This window comes from Martes martes, assembly GCF_963455335.1.
Source record: "Martes martes genome assembly, chromosome: 10".
Taxonomy (NCBI): Eukaryota; Metazoa; Chordata; class Mammalia; order Carnivora; family Mustelidae; genus Martes; species Martes martes.
In genome coordinates, this window is record NC_137898.1 from 8,508,148 (window position 1) to 8,526,287 (window position 18,140).

Sequence of the window (18,140 nt, forward strand, 5' to 3'; positions counted from 1 at the left end):
TATTATTAGGCAAATAGTTAGGCAAACAGGATTACTGGTTACTCAAGGAGTAAAGGAATTTGGGCTATTGCATTAGATATGCAAAGAGAAAGAATTCAAGGAACCTATGCTGAGTAGGTTTGTCTAGGCTTGGACTAGTGTTTAATTGGCAAAACTGTGATCACTGTGGTAGTTGTCTGAGTCCCAGAAGCCTATGTCCACACCCTGAGTCACCTCCACCAGGGTGTTTTAAAACTTATTTCTACAAGGGCACCAGCATGGGTGTTGTCCCAGCAGTGGACTGAAGTGGGGTCTGGTTTGTTCAAGAGATTTAAAGCATGAATTTTTTTTAAAGATTTTATTTACTTATTTGACAGAGATCACAAGTAGGCAGAGAGGCAGGCAGAGAGAGAGAGTGAGGGGGAAGCAGGCTCCCTGCTGAGAAGAAAGTCCAATGCGGGGCTCCCTCCCAGGACCCTGGGACCATGACCTGAGCCAAAGGCAGAGGCTTTAACCCACTGAGCCACCCAGGCGCCCCTTTAAAGCATGAAATTTTTAATTGCCTTGTTTATATCTAAACATTTAGATATTCAACATTGTAAAGAAATGAGAAAAATATGAGACTACACATCTTTGAATGTTGGATGAAAGGAATGTATTCTGCTGCTGTTGGATGGAATGCTCTGGTCTACTAAGTCCATTTGTTGTACAGTGCATTTCAATTTCAGTATTTTCTTGTTGATTGTCTGTCTGGCTGTTTTATCCATTGCTGATAGTAAGTTATTAAAATCTCCTATTGTTATTGTATTGTCTGTTTCTCCCTTAAGTTCTGTTATTTTTTTTTTAGATTTTTTTTTTTAATTTGTCAGAAAGAGAGAGAGAACGAGCACACAGGCAGACAGAATGGCAGAGGGAGAGGCAGGCTCCCCACTGAGCAGAGAGCCTGATGTGGGGCTCGATCCCAGGACCCTGAGATCATGACCTGAGCTGAAGGCAGAGGCTTAACCCACTGAGCCACCTAGGCACCCCTGCTTTTGCTTTTTGACTATTTAATCTTGAATTATGTACTTTTCATGAATATTTGTTAGATATACATATTAATATAGAGCCATTTTGAAATTTTTTAATTTGTCTTTTGCAATTTTTTTAGTTGGGGGGGGGCAGAAGGAGAGGGAGAATCTTAAGTAGGCTCCACACCTAGCTTGGAGCCTGACCCAGGGCTGAATCTCACAACCTTGAGATCATGACCTGAGCTGAAATCAAAAGTCGGACACTTAAATGACTGAGCCACACAGGCGCCCCCGAAATTTATTTTTGATGATTCCTTATAATATTTTTAAATGGTGCATTATCCTTTTTAAACTTAGGATACAGAGACTTACAAAAAAAGAAAATAAAAATCTCATAAAGGTACACCACTAGAGGTTTACAGCTTTCGTAATTTTTATGAGTATTGTTCTAGATTTCTCTTCTATCTCTAGGGCTGGTCCAACAGAGGTTTTAAACGAGTATTTAGTTCAATCTACCTCTACATAGATTTCTGGCGTTTACTTTACTATGCAAAACACTTTTGTAACCCCAAGATTTTGTGTTGAATAACATGGTTTAATTGTTCTATATATCTTTTTAATCACATGGAGTATTTTTTTTTGGTTTAGGGAATGAAGTTTAAAAATTAGGCATTTATTTATTTATTTATTTATTTATTAAAAGGTTTTATTTATTTATTTGACAGAGAGAGACACAGCGAGAGAGGGAACACAAGCAGAGGGAGAGGGAGAGGGAGAAGCAGGCTCCCCGCTGAGCAAGGAGCCCCATGCGGGGCTTGATCCCAGGACCCTGGGATCATGACCTGAGCTGAAGACAGATGTTTCACCAACTGAGCCACTCAGGTGCCCCAGACATTTATTCATAAGGTCAATTAATGGTAATTATTATGTAATTACTTATTTCTGTCAGTGATTTATGATGCCCTTAATCATCATAAATCGTTGATAATGATTGGTTGATAATGATAATGATCAATGAATCATTGATAATGAAATCACTGATGATGATTAAGCTTCAAGTGTCAAATATGTTACCATATCATTCTGGACTCTTTTGGATTTGTAAAGGCATCTGCTATTGTGTTTTTGACCTATTGCGTCTCATTCCAGCATATGCTGCCCCCAAAACCTACCTCATCCTCCCTCCATGAGCCTCATTTTTCTGAATCACTTTGCCTATTATTAATTTGTAGATACATATGGAACTCTTTTTGGAGTTGTCCCCAAAGATGGAGTTTTCCATTGTAATTACTCCAGCAATTACTCTACCAATTAATTGGGGCAAAATCAAAGTTTTTAAATTCTATTCTACCTTTCTGTCCAGAAAGATGCTAGACATCTATAATTTTACACATATTTTACTATGATTCCTTTAAAAATATTGTGACTTTGAATGCATAGAATTGTGAAATCGCTATGTGGTGCACCTGAAACTAACAGAACATTGTATATCTACGAGACTTCAAGAATAAAAAAAACCTTTTCAAGTATTAGGGCTTTCCTCAAACTTCTCATTATGATTAACAGTAGCTATTGCGTAGTTACTTAGTCCTGCAATTATAAATGGGATCCATGTTTCCATTATAGCTTTTTGTTTTGTTTATTTTACAGATCTTTCCAGTATCTGGGGATGATCCTGACTTTCCTTCCTCTGTCTTGCTCCTTGATTAGCAGTTCATTACTGGAACTCCTTAAAACTGTGTCACTTTCATGAAGGTATCGTCCTTCTTTGTTTTTCTTAGGCCTTGTCTCCTGGTAAAAATACAATGAAACCAACAAAGAAGCACAAAAATGAGAAGACATCAAGTCAACATATAGGTCCTGCATTCTTTAAAGCAAACCGATTCTTGACCCATCAATTTTGATTAAAACCAGGACCCCTGCTGGAAGGATCTGAGTAAATTCTGGGAAGGCAGCTTCCATAGTTTCAACTCCCACTCTCACTTTTGGAGGCCAAGGGATCTGGAGGCCAAAGGGATTTGGAAGAGGTAAAGACAATATACAAAAGTTTAAAAATCCTTTCCGATTCTTTTTTTTTTTAAGATTTTATTTATTTATTTGACAGACAGAGATCACAAGTAGGCAGAAAGGCAGGCAGATAGAGAGGAGGAAGTAGGCTCCCTGCTGAGCAGATAGCCTGATGTGGGGCTCGATCCCAGGACCCTGGGACCATGACCTGAGCTGAAGGCAGAGGCTTTAATCCACTGAGCCACCCAGGCACCCCTTTTCCAAATCTTGATCATTTAAAAATTTTCTAAAATTTTTAAACTTTTTAAAAATTTTAAAAATTCTTCAAAATTTTAAAAATTTAAAAATTCTTGATCACTTAAAATGCCTATATTTTATTTATTTTATTTTATTTTTGAGTAGGCTCCATGCCCAGCATGGAGCCCATTTAAGCCCATGGGCTAAACTCATGACCCTGAGATTAAGACCTGACCTGAGAATGAGAGTCAGATATGTAACTAAGCCGCGCCACTCAGGCACCCCTTTCTTCCTCCTTTCTTTCCTTCCTTCCTTCCTTTTTGAGTAGGCCTATGACCAAAAAAATGCCTATATGTTAAATTGGGTGTTCTTCAGTATCCCAAAAGGATAAGGACCCAAAAGAAATATATATCACATGTGCTATATCTCCAAATATGTTTTTGAGAGCATCTGAAATTTTGTTTGTACATGTATCTTACTCATTTGTGAAGCTACTATGATCCATAAAGCAAGAAAATTCATGGTCTTACCATTTTTAAAAACTCAAAAATTAAGATGCCCATAAGAAAATTTCAAAGTTAGACATTACCATGCATATGAAAGAACAAAGAAAACAAACTCTAACTAACAATTGTTTTAGTCACTCTGTTTTTCATTTAACCTTACAGGTGAAAGACTTCGGTTGAACTTCATAACAACTGTTAAAGTAAAAATGTCAAGTAAAAGGGAAGACCTCCATCTGAAAGAAGACTGAACAATTACGCCTTCAACCTTTAAAGGATTGAAACCTGCCCAGAAATCCACCACAGTATATGAGGTTTCCCTCTGCCTCCTCCTCTGATTAAGCTTGTTATTTGTTTGAACGCACCAGCATTCAAGATAATAAAATTTCTTGTTCTGTGTAAAACCAACCAACCAACCAACCTATATTAACTCCTCCTTTTCCACTTTTCTCAACAGTTGCATCTGCAGCAGAAAACAGCAGCTGGTATGGATCTCACCGGCAGCCCAACCAGACCCTTCCCCTGAGGTACACGGTCATCTGTGGGAGGGGCTCCTGTCATCTCCCTGATCCCATTCAGATTCAGTGACCAGGGCAGTCCTCAGACGCTCCGGGGAGCTCACTGCACTCCCCCAGCTGGGGGCTGCCGGGGTCTGAGGGATGAAATCCTGGTGTCTGGATCTGTGTGTGTCTATAAAATACCTTCAGGGTGTGTTTGTCACCCTAAGGCACCTAATTTTGGCCGCTGGGCAGAGCCAGTCTGTGTGACCTGGGGAGCCACGGGGGAGTCTGAAGTCAGTGTGAAGAGGCACAAAGCTGTAGCTAAACCAAAGGCACTGACCACATGACATAATGTCTAGGTCTAAATCTTTCCCTGGGAGGGGCAGCTGGCTGGCTCAGTTGGTAGGGCAGGTGACTTGGTCTTGGGGTCATGAGTTTAAGCCCCACGTTGGGCATATAGCTCACTTAAAAAAAAAAAATTCATAGGAGCCCCTGGGTGGCTCAGATGATTGGGTGTCTGCCTTCAGCTCAGGTCATGATCTTGGAGTCTTGGGATCGAGCCCTACATTGGGCTCCCAGCTGGGCAGGGAGTCTGCTTCTCCTTCTCCTTCTACCTCTCCCTCTGCTTGTGCTCTCTCTCTCTCTCTTAAATGAATAAATCAAAAAATTTTTAAAAATTCATAAATCTTTCCCAGGGGACAGTGATCCTGAATGGTGTCTTGCCTTTCTCGTCACAGACCTAGAAAACACAGTTCCCCTAAGTTGCAGCCAGGGGGTCTACTCACTCCTTTTCCACATCCTGGATGAAGTCGGGCAGAGGCTGATTCCTGGTTTCAGGAAGGAGGAGAACAACAAGACCAGAGAGGATGGGGAAGCCTCCATACATGATCCAGGGCAGGTGGGGAGAATACACACTTAGGATCATCAAGAGGGGAGCCAGGGCTCCTCCAACATTAGCAGCAATTCCCAGGATTCCTGTCACTGTTGCCCTTGGAGTGCAAACAACACAAACACAGTTAGGTATAAATCCATGCGGGTAATTTGTGATTTATTATTTTGCTTCAATTATGGGAGATATCATAATAGTGTTCAGATACACAAAAGTTGATGATATACTCTTACATTTCAAATATGCTGTCTTGTTTGCTAGCAATTTTTTTCAAGTGCACAAGTGCATTAACACATACTTTTAAAATATAGCATTTAAAAAATACTCTTGTCCATATTTTTAAAATATTCTTATCCATAGCATCTACCATTTAGTGGTTCTGTAGATTATGAGAGATGGTATGTTAAAAAAGAACACAGTGCCTTGCCAAAGTCAGATTTTAATAAGTTTTGGTTGTAATTTTTGTTACTATTAATACTATTATGGGCACTTGGGTGGTTCAGTCGTTAAGCATCTGCCTTCAGCTCAGGTCATGATCCCAGGGTCCTGGAATCGAATTCCGTATTGGGCTCCCAGCTCAGTGGGAAGCCTGCTTCTCCCTCTCCCACTCCCCCTACTTGTATTTCCTCTCTCTCTTTCTCTCTCTGTCAAATAAATAAATAAAATCTTTTTAAAAAAGCTATTACAATTGATGCTTCTGATAACTCACCAGTGTTCTTTCCACTATAAATGTTAATTAGCTGGGAAAGGTCTGTTTTGACCCTGCTAGAGCTTCCATGAGATTTGTACCTGATTATGGTAGGGATTAGTTCATTTCCATGGGCAGAAGAACTCATGAGAGCTGCAGAAGAAACTCCTACTCCCAAAGTTGACAAAGTAACACGCAGAGTCTGCATTTCTGGAGAGAAAGACCAGTGAGACTCAGGAAATCAGAGCTAAAGGAATCATCCGCCAAATAACAAGTGAAAAAGACACAATTGGACATGTTTGCTTGTGTTAAATACATTGTAGAAAAAGTGCACAGAGGCAGAGAACATGGAGTGACTAATAGCGGAGAAATGTGACTTATCTGTATGTTACAACTTAAACAGAGAATAGAACACCCGAGTCATTTGATTACCTCTCCCTTACACATCAGAGATTTGCCAAAGACGGAGAGGGGAACGTGAGTTCAATTTCATTTATTTTGTCCAGTATCTCCTCTGCCTTTCATGTATAAAGTGGGACTCCATATGAACAATTACCGAGGGATGTAAAACTCATCGATGTCCTTGAGAAGTTTAAAACCTGGGTGCACACATGATATTGACTTGGGGCTAGTACTGCGGCAGAGAGTAGTAAGACCTTTGCCTCATGTTCTGGATAAGCTGGAGACTAGCTTGATCTAGAGTAATATTTGAAGATTTAAGAATAAAGACCTGTATTAGGGGAACGATTGCTGGACTTTGGAAACCTCTGAAAGGAAATCTCAGAGTCCATTTTCTACTCATTAATTTTTTTAAAAAAATCTCATGAGAGCATTACAACATTGGAGTACACTTGTGGTAAAGCAGCAAACATGCATCAGTGCACACATCCAAGATGAGGGCAGAGCTACCAATCTGGGATCCTGTAACATACACAGCTATGCTGGGAGTTAGGTGAAGCATGGGACCACCACGGTTCCCCTATTCATTACATAAGATCATTTAATTTCGTAAAATAGATTCTAAGAGAGGCTTTAACTGCTTCACTCCTTGTTCCTATTGCCTGGTTCTCTGCTTGAAGACAAGATACTTTTATTTTCTTGAAATCAAAAAGTCTTCCCTAAACCGTGATTGCAGTGATGGTGACCTAATACAAGACACACAAGTGGATATAGGTAGACATCACGGAGTAAATTGTCACCAAAGCCGTAGTCATAAGAAAATAACCAGGCAGCAGAAATGAGGGTATTGTGTTCTCATATGAGATAAAATTAATATGTATTGGACATGATACTGTCATTTACAAGTGTGATTGGTCAAAGCCAAAAGGGTAAGTGATTAATTGGTCCCCTAGAGAAATTTTAAGGAAGATACTGTTGGGGCCAATTCCACGTTAAAACCTGCTAAACCCCTAGGGCCTGCCTGGGCCTGCTTAGCCAGAGTGACTCCATGTTGCCTAGATAGCCATTTTGTTGCCTGGGTAGCCATTTTGTTATACCATGTTGCCTAGGTAGCCATTTTGTTGTTTAAATAAGCACCTCAGCAGTTAGTGGTATCGGTTCCGGGTAACCATTGCTAAAACACACACCTAAAATAAGGCCAGACAGGTAAAAGACATCCAATCAGCCAAAACCATATACGTAGAGGTCTGCGATTGTACCCTATAAAAACTAGCCTGTAAGACCAAGGTGGGTCGCTCTCTTCCGAGGCGGCCCTGGCCGGTCAGTCTCACTTCTACTGCTTGGCATAGAATAAGGCTTTGCATAACTTTCACTTTGTCTCAGTCTCATTCCTTTGATAACAGACCCAACAGATACGGCACCAGATACTTCTCAGATGTGATAAGGATAGCCATACGTCTGTACCAGCTCTTACTTAGCTATGACTCTTTCCCAGCTGCTTAATGGTAGAATCTGTCCTAAATCCTCAGATCAGTTTTGGGGAATCATTAGAACCATATTCTTCCTTTCCTTGTGTGAGTCTAGTCCCCAAGTCCCTGAGATATTTCCTTTCTTCAACCTGTGCTCTTTTCTCACCTTCAGGCAGAAACGTGGTGATCAGAATGAAGATTCCAAGTAAGGACATGAAAATCATCTGGCTTACTCGACGGCCCATATGATTCAGTGCCAAAAGGGCAACGTAATTGGCAGGGATGTTGACCATGCCAAAGAGAATCTGGAACAGGAAAACATTGTTCCCAATGTGCTGGAGGTGGAGAATCAGGCCATAAAAGGGCATGTAGCTTGCAAATCTGCAGGGAACAAAAGAAGATGTCATGACGTTTAGACCTTAGGTTCTACAAACCACAATCATAAATATCATCAGACAGGCAGCCAGTAGTTGGTGTTCAAGCACAAAGGCATGGTCTGTTTTGTAGAATATTCTACATGGTGATGATTTAAAAACTGTCACAAAATATTGCATAAATTGGAGGTTATAATGGTTGCTTTTTGGTAACCATTGTTGGGTGAGGGTATTCTTAAGAATATATAATGAGGGAAGCCCCTGGGTAGCTCAGACAGTTAAGCATCTGCCTTTGGCTCAGGTCATGATCTTGGAGTCCTGCTCAGCAGGGAGTCTGTTTCTCCTTCTGCCTCTCACCCTGTTTGTATTCTCTCTCTCTCTCTCTCTCTCTCAAATAAATAAATAAAACCTTGTTTTAAAAAAAGAAAGAATACTGGGGCACCTGGGTGGCTCAGTGGGTTAAAGCCTCTGCCTTCGGCTCAGGTCATGATCTCAGAGTCCTGGGATCAAGCCCCGCATAGGGCTCTCTGCTCAGCAGGAAGCCTGCTTCCTCCTCTCTTTCTCTGCCTGCCTCTCTGCCTACTTGTGATCTCTGTCTGTCAAATAAATAAATAAAATCTTAAAAAGAAAGAAAGAAAGAATACATAATGAGGCCCTCAAGGGTTTTAGAGTTTTTTTCTATATCCTGATTTGAGTGATGGTTGCACATTTACATATACAAATATCCATCAAGCTATATACATTGGTTCACTTAAGAATTTTTTTAAAGTTTATTTAGGTGATCTCTACACCCAGTGTGGGGCTCAAACTCACAACCCTTAGATGAAGAGTCACATGCTCTTCTCACTGAGCCAGCCAGGCATCCCAACTCTTTGTGATTTTATCTCTGTTGAGATGGAAACTAATAAGTGAAGAAACTTAAAGCTAAAATCTCTACTGTGATTGAAGTTCACAGCTTTCATTTCCACTGGTAAGTTGACCTAATAAACAAAACTCATTGCACAATTAGTTCTGGGTCAGTCTTTCTGTAACTAAAAAATGCAATTATCTTTGGCTTCCTCATATTTTATCTCCAAATCTGTCCCTATAACCTGTTGTATCCTTTGATAGGAATAGATTCATGTCTCCACTATTTTAATATTCTTCATGCACAGTGTGAAACCTACCTCACGAAGGACAATAAACAGATCCTTCTGCGCAGGATGGGCATGCGGAACAAGTCAGGCAAGGAAGGTTTTTTCTGTGCTATCTCCAGCTCCTCCTGCACGGTGGATCTCAAAACCTTCAACAACAACCACCACAAGAAACTGTTCAGTTGTCACACAATGTGAGCATTAGGAGGCCCCCCACAGAGGATAAGCCAGACCATTTGCTGTTATATTTAGGAGGAAATCAAGACCTCAAAAAGACACTGACATGTGAAAGGTGAATTAGGGAGTTAAAGGAGCCTCGGGAAAATAAAGGACTTTTTAAACACAAGATCTGAGTGGGCTGTCGGGCATCAGAAAGGGTGTGCATGTTAGATATTCAGATCAGGAAGTGAATCAAATGTGAGTTACTTGGATTAAGGTCCAAAGCTCCATTTATGGTAGATGGACGTGAAACACCTGGACGTTAAGCTTGGTTCTCAGCCAGCCATCCTTTGCAAAGAAACTGTTTACCTCAGGAAAAATGACATTTCCTGAGAGCCTTTATTTTGGTTCTTCATTCAGTATCTTTGAGGGAATTCCTGGCATATTGTGCTTCCATGAAGGTGATGCCTAGAATTAAATCTGAGGATGAAACCAGGGTGGCAGCTTGATGTAGAATAACTCATACCCAAGTTGATTATAAACTGGAGCTGCTTAATGGCCCTGCAGCACGCTAGGTGTATACCTTGCAGAAGGTTATTAAGTATTTCTAAACCTCAATCTCTGTCATGAAGAAGAAGCGGGGGGAGGAGGAGAGGAGGAGGAGAGAAGGAGAAGAGGAGGGAGAAGGAGGGGAGGAGAGGAGAAGGAGGAGATGGAGGGGGAGAAGAAATAGGTAGAGAAAAATAATAGCACCTTTTCATGAAGACTTTCTAGCCATACATTAGGTTATAAATACAGATGGAATTATATCCAGCAAACCTCACTTACTTACTAATTATTCCAATAATATTGACTTAATTCTCATCCTGCCTCTACAATACCATGAAGTCCATTGGAAAAATTCCATGAGGAAGGGACTTTAGAGAAATGTACGGTCACCTAAGTGAGGACCTACCAGATTAAGAATGTCCTTTTCAGTTGCAGAGTTAGTTCAAGCAACAAAATGCTGGACTTATGCTTTTGGAAGAGAAGAGTCAAGATAGCATCTCCTTCCTTCAACTAACACCAGAAACTCATGATCACAGGTCATTGTCATAGGCAGTATTCTAAGGATGGGCTCCAAGCATACCTTAAACTTGGGCCAGATGAGGGCTGCCTTGCCTGTGAGACTGGCCTCAAGTCATATCCAGTATCAGAGTAAACGTCTGGGGGATGCTGATGGGTTATTTCATACTGGCCATTCACTTTTGGTGAGCAGAGATGTGAGTTGGATTTCTGGAAGAATTTAGGGAGGTGATGTCAGGTCATTTATGGGAAGTCAAGGAGCTCCTCATACCTGGTAAAATTCTTAATTAAGGAAGAGGAGACCTATATTAAAATGGGAGCCTGCTGGATCTTTGTTTTTTTAAATGCATCTTTTCTTTTTCTCTGATTGTCCTTTGCTAGTTAAAACAAACAAACAAACAAACAAAACTATTTGTGCCCATCATAACACCACGTTGGGGTGAAAAGCATGAAACTGCCCATTGTTGTCCTGGAATTAGCAGGTACAAATACACAAAAGCCCTTCATTAAATTTTTAGATAGTTTGTAAAGCAATCACCATGATGCTGGTGGCTTTTATTGACAATGGTGGTAGTATTCATACTACAGAAATTGATAATCACCACAAATTTGAGATCTATGGCTTTTTTTCCCCCTCCTATAATGTTAGGTGTTAAACATTTACTAGTATACCACTGGCTTGGCCCCTCAGCGGTCTGCTCTCAATTGCAAATTTAGTCATATCTCTGCTTGATTTAAACCTGGCTAGTTCTACCTCAACCTGTAAGGCCCATTTCAAATGTAACTATGTTTAAGTAGCATTCAGCTCCTGCACATCTGCAATCCAGGCTATGTCTTTCTCTTGCTATTCACCCTTGCTTTACTTCAAAGAGGCTTTAGCAAGCCCACAACCTGGCCCACCTGTTCATGAATCTGAAAGTGGATCCACCTGCAGACCCTGGAAAATGGTCCACACATCCATGGACCCAAGGAGAAGACCCACTGATAAACCCTGCTAATTGGCTTACCCAGAATCTCCAGCCATGATGACTGGTGAAGGGCTTTTCCTGCCAAGCAGACTGTAAAGACTGGTAGATGCTACTCCTTCTTCAAATGCACAAACACCCTGGGATGATGGGTATTAAGGAGGCTGCATGTTGTGAGGAGCATGGGTGTTCCATGTCACTGATGAATCGTTGAACACTACATCAAAAACTAATGATGTATGATATGTTGGCTAATTGAAAAATTTTTTAAAATGCACAAACACCAGTACAAGGCTCTAAGGAATTAGAGGGGAAAAAAAAAAAAAAACAGAAAAAAAAATTGATAAAAGAACTAGGGTTTTTTTTAAAGGATGAAAAAATTGACAAACTTTTAGCTAGACTGGCCATGAAAACAGAGAGAAGACTCAAATAAATAAAACCAGAAGTGAAAGAGAAGACATTACAACTGATACTACAGAAATAAAAAAAGATCACAAGGGACTATATAACAATAATATGGCACCAAAACAAACAATGTAGAAGAAATAGATAAATTCCTAGAAGCCTACACACTACCAAAACTGAATCAAGAAGAAATAGAAAACCTGAAAAAACTAGTGACCAATAAGGAGATTGAAACAGTAATAAAAAGTATCCCAGAGGAGATATTTATAAAAGACATATCTGATAAAGTGTTAGTATCCAATCTATAAAGAACTTATTAAACTCAACACCCAAAAAACAAATAATCCAGTTAAGAAATGGGCAGAAGATACAAATAGACATTTTCCAAAGATGATACCCATATGGCTAACAGACACATGAAAAGATGAACCATTGAACACAATGTCAGGAACTAATAACGTACTATATGTTGGCTAATTGAATTTAAATTTAAAAAAAAAAAAAAGAAAGAAACAAGTTACAGGTAGCTTCCCAAAAAAAAAGGAAAGTTGTTCAACATCACTCATCATCAAGGAAATACAATCCAAAACCACAATGAGATATCAAATCACATCAGTCAGAATGGCTAAAATTAATAACACAAGAAACAGATGTTGGCAAGGATGTGGCGAAAGGGGAGCCTTCTTACATTGTTAGTGGGAATGCAAACTATTGCAGCCACTCTGGAGAATAGTATAGTGGTTCCTCAAAAAGCTAAAAATAGAATTACCCTATGATCCAGCAATTGCACTAATAGGTATTTACCCAAAAGGTACAAAAATACACATTCAAAGGAGTACATGCCCCCTGATGTTTATAGAAACATTATCAACAATAGCCAAACTAGGGAACGAGCCCAAATGCCCATCAACTGATGAATGGATAAGGAAGATGTGATATATATGTATGTGTGTGTGTGTGTGTGTGTGTGTGTGTATGTATATATGTTATGAAATACTAGTCAGCCATCGACAGAATGAATTCTTGCCATTTGCAATGATGTGGATGGAGCTAGAGTGTACTATGCTAAGGAAAATAAGTCAATCAGAGGAAGACAAATGCTACATGATTTCACTCTTATGTGGAATTTAAGAAAAAAAATGGATGAACATTTGGGAGGAGAAAAGAGAGAGGGAAACAAATCATGAGACTCTTAACTATAGAGAACAAAGGGGGTTGATGGAAGGAGGGAGGTGGGTGGGAGATGGGAGGGATGGGTAATGGGTATTAAGGAAGACATGTGTTATGATAAGCACTGGGTGTTATATATAAATGATGAGCCAATGAACTCTTCTCCTGAAACCAATATTGAACTGTATGTCAACTAACTCGAATTTTTTTTTTAAATGTAGCCCAGAAATAAAAGCCTGACACCAGATGGCTTCACAGGTGAATTCTACCAAACATTTAAGTTATGAACACCAATCCTCCTCAATCTTTTCCAAAAAATAAACAGGAAACACTAACAGATTTGTTTTATGAGTGCAGTATGACTCTGAAACAAAAGTCAGACAAAGACACCATAAGGAAAGAAAACTACAGGGCAATTTCCCCAATGAACAAAAGTGAAAAAAATCATCAACAACATATTAGCAAACCAACTTCAACAGCACACACACACTGCACACATGACTCAGTGGAATTTATTCCTGGGATGCAAGGATAATTCAACACATACATATTTTTAAAAATGTGATACACCACATTAACAGAATGAAGGTTAGAAAACATATGATCATCCCAATAGATGTAAAAAAGCATCTGACACAATTCGACCCACATCCATGATTTTTAAAACTTTCAAGAAATAAGGAACTTACCTTAAAGGTCATATATGAAAAGCCCACAGCTAACATTATACTCAATGGTGGAAAACTGAGAGCTTTTCCTCTAAGATCCTGGAACCAGACAAGAATGCTGCTTTAATTCAATATAGGATTGGGAAGTCCTAGCCAGAGCAATTAGATAAGAAAAAGAAACAGAAGGCATTCAAATCAGAAAGGAAGAAAAAAGATTATCTCTGTTGGCAGATGACATGATCTTTTATGCAGAAAACCCTAAAGACACCTCCAAAATTGTTAGAAACAATACATGAATTCAGTTTCAGGACACAAGAGCAAAATACAAAAATCAGTTGCATTTCTATACACCAGCAACAGACTATCTGAAAATGAAATTAAGAAAACAATCCTGTTCAGGGCACCTGGGTGGTTCAGTCAGTTAAGCATCCAACTCCTGATCTCAGCTTAAGTTTTGATCTCAGGATCGTGAGTTCAGGCCCTACACTGGGCTCCACCCTGAGTGTGGTATTTTTTAAAAATCCTGTTTACAATAAATTTAAAAGTAATAGAGTCTTTAGAAATAAACTTAACCAGGGATGAAAAACTTGTATATTAAAAATCATAAACACTACAGAAACAAATTAAAGCAGACAAATAAAAAATGGAAAGATATCCCATATTCATGGATTGAAAGAATTAATACTGGTAAAATACCCATAGTACCCAAAGTGATCTATAGATTTAATAAAATCCCTATCAAAATCCAAATGGATTTCTTTACAGAAATAGAGAAAACAATCCTGAATTGATGGAAAGAATTTCAAATAGGTGGGGTTCAGGAATCTCCAAAGTGCTAGGAGCAGGAAGTCCAGGAAGAAGAGTCTTGTAGTAGGTATGGCCAGGTCTGGGTACTTGCCTCTTGGATCAGTCAACTTTAACCAACTTTTACCTCTGTCCATCAACTCATTCTCAGAGGGTCTATTGGCCTTGCTCTTAAGATTTGTTTGCAAAAAAAAAAAAAAAAAAAAGAAAGGAAGGAAGAAAAAGAAAAAAGAAAAAAGAAAGAAACAAAGAAAAAGAAAAGAAAAAAAAAGCTTGCCCCATGCCTAGGAAAAGACAGGGCACCAGACTGAGGGTTCCACCAGACTGTTTTATCCAAAGGTAAAGAGGTGATTCCCTAAAAGAAAACTAGGTTGCAATTAGGAAGTACAAATAGTTAATGGGAAGCTCAAAATCAACAATGGCTGCTAGAAGTTGTCAGCACCAAACCACAAAAGGCTTAGTGGGTCATATGTAGGGACATTGACTTTTATCCTAAATTCAAGAGAGGACCTATAGATGTTGTTAGGCAGGAGAAGGTGGTTTAGAGGATCAGGCTTATGTTTCTAAAGTATCCTCTGGCTGTTTTCCTTTTTTTTTTCCCCTAAAAATTTAATTTATTTGAGAGAGAGCATGCACAAGTGGGGGGGGAGGGGCAGAGGGAGAGAATCTCCAGCAGACTCCCCACTGAGCACAGAGCCTGATGGGGATTGAGTAGGACTCAATCTCAGGACCTTGAGATCATGACCTGAGCCAAAACCAAGAGTTGAATGCTTAACGGAATGAGCCATTCAGTTGCCTCACTCTAGCTACTTTCTGAGCAAGGGATGAGAAGGGAGCAACAGTGGAGGTGGGAGAGAAACTAGGCCAGAGGGAAGAAGGATGTGGACTATAGAGGTAGCAGTGGAGTTGAAAAATGGCTGGATGGATTCAAAATACATGTGGAGAATACACACACACACACACACACACACACACACACACATAATCTTTTTGTCTATGTGTTAGTGCTATTCTTTTTTTTTTAAGATTTTATTTATTTATTTGACAGAGAGATCACAAGTAGGCAGAGAGGCAGGCAGACAGAGGGGGGAAGCAGGCTCCCTGCTGAGCAGAGAGCCCGAGGCGGGGCTCGATCCCAGGACCCTGAGATCATTACCTGAGCCGAAGGCAGAGGCTTAACCCACTGAGCCACCCAGGCGCCCCTAGTGTTATTCTTTATACAGTCTTAATGTTTTTTAAATTTTGATTTCTGTTTTCCTCACAAGTGATTCACATATGTGAATGTTGTAAAATGCATCGAATCCTTTAGAATGAAGTATCAAATAAATGTTTTTAAAAGAACAAAAAAAAGAAAGAACCAATCCTGCGTAGTCCAGGATGGCAACATAGGAAGACCCTGAACTCACCTCCTCCATAGAACACACGGATCTATATCTCTTTATAGAGTAATTAATCCTGGAGAAGATCTGAGGGATGACTGAACAGCTTCTGCACAAGAAAAGATAGACCATGCAGAGAATGGCTAGAGAAATGGAGATGTGATAACAAAGGGAGTTCTCACCTCAGACACTGCAAACTGCAGTGGGACTATGAGCAGACTTGTCTGCCCTGGGGCACAGAAAAAAAAAAGCCAGTTTAAAGGAGCATATGAAATATAAAAGGTTAAGCCCTACAACTCTGCCAAATGGTGGGGAGCTGCTGGAACTCTTTCCAGATCAGAGGAGTTGGCAAGCACCAGGGTTTACATTTCCTTACAACCTTGATAGTGCAGATGGGAGCAGGGTCCAGGCAGCTTCACCAGTCTACTGTCTCAGTAAGCCCTGGACCCCTAGCTCACACCAGCCTGTTATCCCACCAAGGTGACCCAGTGTGATGCACACCAAGACACCTCTGGCCAACACTCATTATTGCTCCAGCTGTCTCACCTATATGACACAGGTGCAAAGTACTTTGGAACCCTCCAGGCCAGCACCACTCTGTTTCCAGATGACTTACCAGGGAATCCTCAGTGTAGAGCACCCCAGGACCTCCCACTTTAAACCCACCTTTGTCCCAAATGATTTTCCAGGGCATCTCCTGAGTGAACTGCCCTGGACCACCTCTTTATCTGGACTGAACCCACCTCAGCTCCCACCGGCCTGCCACAGTGTCCCCTGCACAGAGTGTCCTGGGACTCCCTAGCCTGCACTCACTTCAGCTTCAGAGCTCACACAGAGAACCAAGGTTCTCTCTGTGCAGAGAGACCAGAGAATATCCCACCTTGTCACTGCTTAAGATTCAGCTATCCTGCTAGGGTGTCGTCTGCATGGAGAGCCCCAGGAACCCCAGGATTGCATTCACTTTAGCTCAGCTGTCCTTACAGGGAGCCCTCTGCATGGAGAGCCCTGGGACACCCTGGCCCATGCCCACTTCAGCGCCAGACAACCCAGTAGGGACAGTCCCAACACAGAGTGTCCTAGAGTCCCTAGCCCACACCAGCCACAGCTCTAGCCATCCAGCACAAGTCATCAGGCACAGAGAGTCTACACAGGCAATAACCATACACAGGATGATTCCTTCAAGTTTAGGAGAAGTAGGTGTTCCACCTAATTCATAAAAACAAACACAAAAATCCAAGCAAAATGAGGAGACAGAGGAACATGCTCCAAATGAAAGAATAAGACAAAATCTCGGAAGAGAAACTAAATGAAATGGAGATAACCAATCTACCTGATAAGTTCAAAGTAATGGTCATAAAGATGCTCATCAGACTGGAGAGAAGTATGGATGAATTCAGTGAGAACTTTGACAAAGAGATAGAAAAAATATATATATATATAGAACTAATTGGAGCTAAGGAATACAAGAACTGAAATGAAAAAGACACTAGAGGGAATAAACAGTAGATTAGAGGATGCAGAAGAACATGTCTGTGATCTGGAAGACAGGATAATGGAAAACACACTGAAAGCAACAATAAAAAAGAATTTTTTAAAAATGAGGATAGGTTATGGGATCTCTTGAATAACACCAAGTGAACAAACATTCACATTATAGGGGCCCCAGAAGAAGAAAAGAGAGGAAGGGGCAAAAAAAACTTATTTGAAGAAATAATTGCTGAGAAAGTCCCTAACCTGGGAAAAGAAACACATATCCAAGTTAAGGAAGCCAGAGAGCCCCAATTAAGATAAACCCAAGGAGTTCCACACAATGACACAATAATTAAAATGCCAGAGATTAAAGATAAAGAGAGAATTTTTAAAGTAGCAAGAGAGAAGCTACTAGTTACATACCAGGGGAAACCCCATAAGACTATGAGCTGATTTTTCAGTAGAAACTTTGCAGGCCAGAGGGGAGTGACATGATAGAGACAAAGTGTTGAAAAGAAAAAAAACAGCCCTACAACCAAGAATACTCTACCCAGCAAGATTACCATTCAGAAGGGAAGGAGAGATAAGGAGTTTCCCGGACAAACAAAAGTTTTATAAGTTCATCAGCACCAGGGACACCTAGTTTAGGTATCTGACTCTTGGTTTCAGCTTAGATCGTGATCTCAAGGTCACGAGATTGAGCCCTGTGTGAGGCTCTGTGCTTAGCACAGAGTCTGCTTAAGATTTCTCTCCCTCTCCTTCTGCATCAGCCACCACACATGTGCATGTGCTCTCTCTATAAAATAAATACATAAATAAATAAATAAATAAATCTTTTTAAAAAGTTCATCACCAATAAACTGGCCT

At 40.3% G+C, this 18,140-nt stretch overlaps 1 protein-coding gene across 1 annotated transcript in view; it reads right to left on the reverse strand.

Moving 5' to 3' along the window:
* Positions 1–1,258: 1,258 nt before the first annotated feature.
* LOC308351514 (organic anion transporter 7-like) overlaps positions 1,259–18,140 on the reverse strand; it is a 34,549-nt gene continuing 17,667 nt past the window's right edge. Inside the window, exons 6-10 of the mRNA XM_080817240.1 lie at positions 9,222–9,337; positions 7,848–8,062; positions 5,915–6,023; positions 5,022–5,225; positions 1,259–2,780 (exon numbers count right to left, since the gene is read on the reverse strand). Of these exons, the coding sequence (XP_080673366.1) occupies positions 2,720–2,780; positions 5,022–5,225; positions 5,915–6,023; positions 7,848–8,062; positions 9,222–9,337 (705 nt within the window). The 3' untranslated portion in view covers positions 1,259–2,719. The remainder of the gene's footprint in view (positions 2,781–5,021; positions 5,226–5,914; positions 6,024–7,847; positions 8,063–9,221; positions 9,338–18,140) is intronic.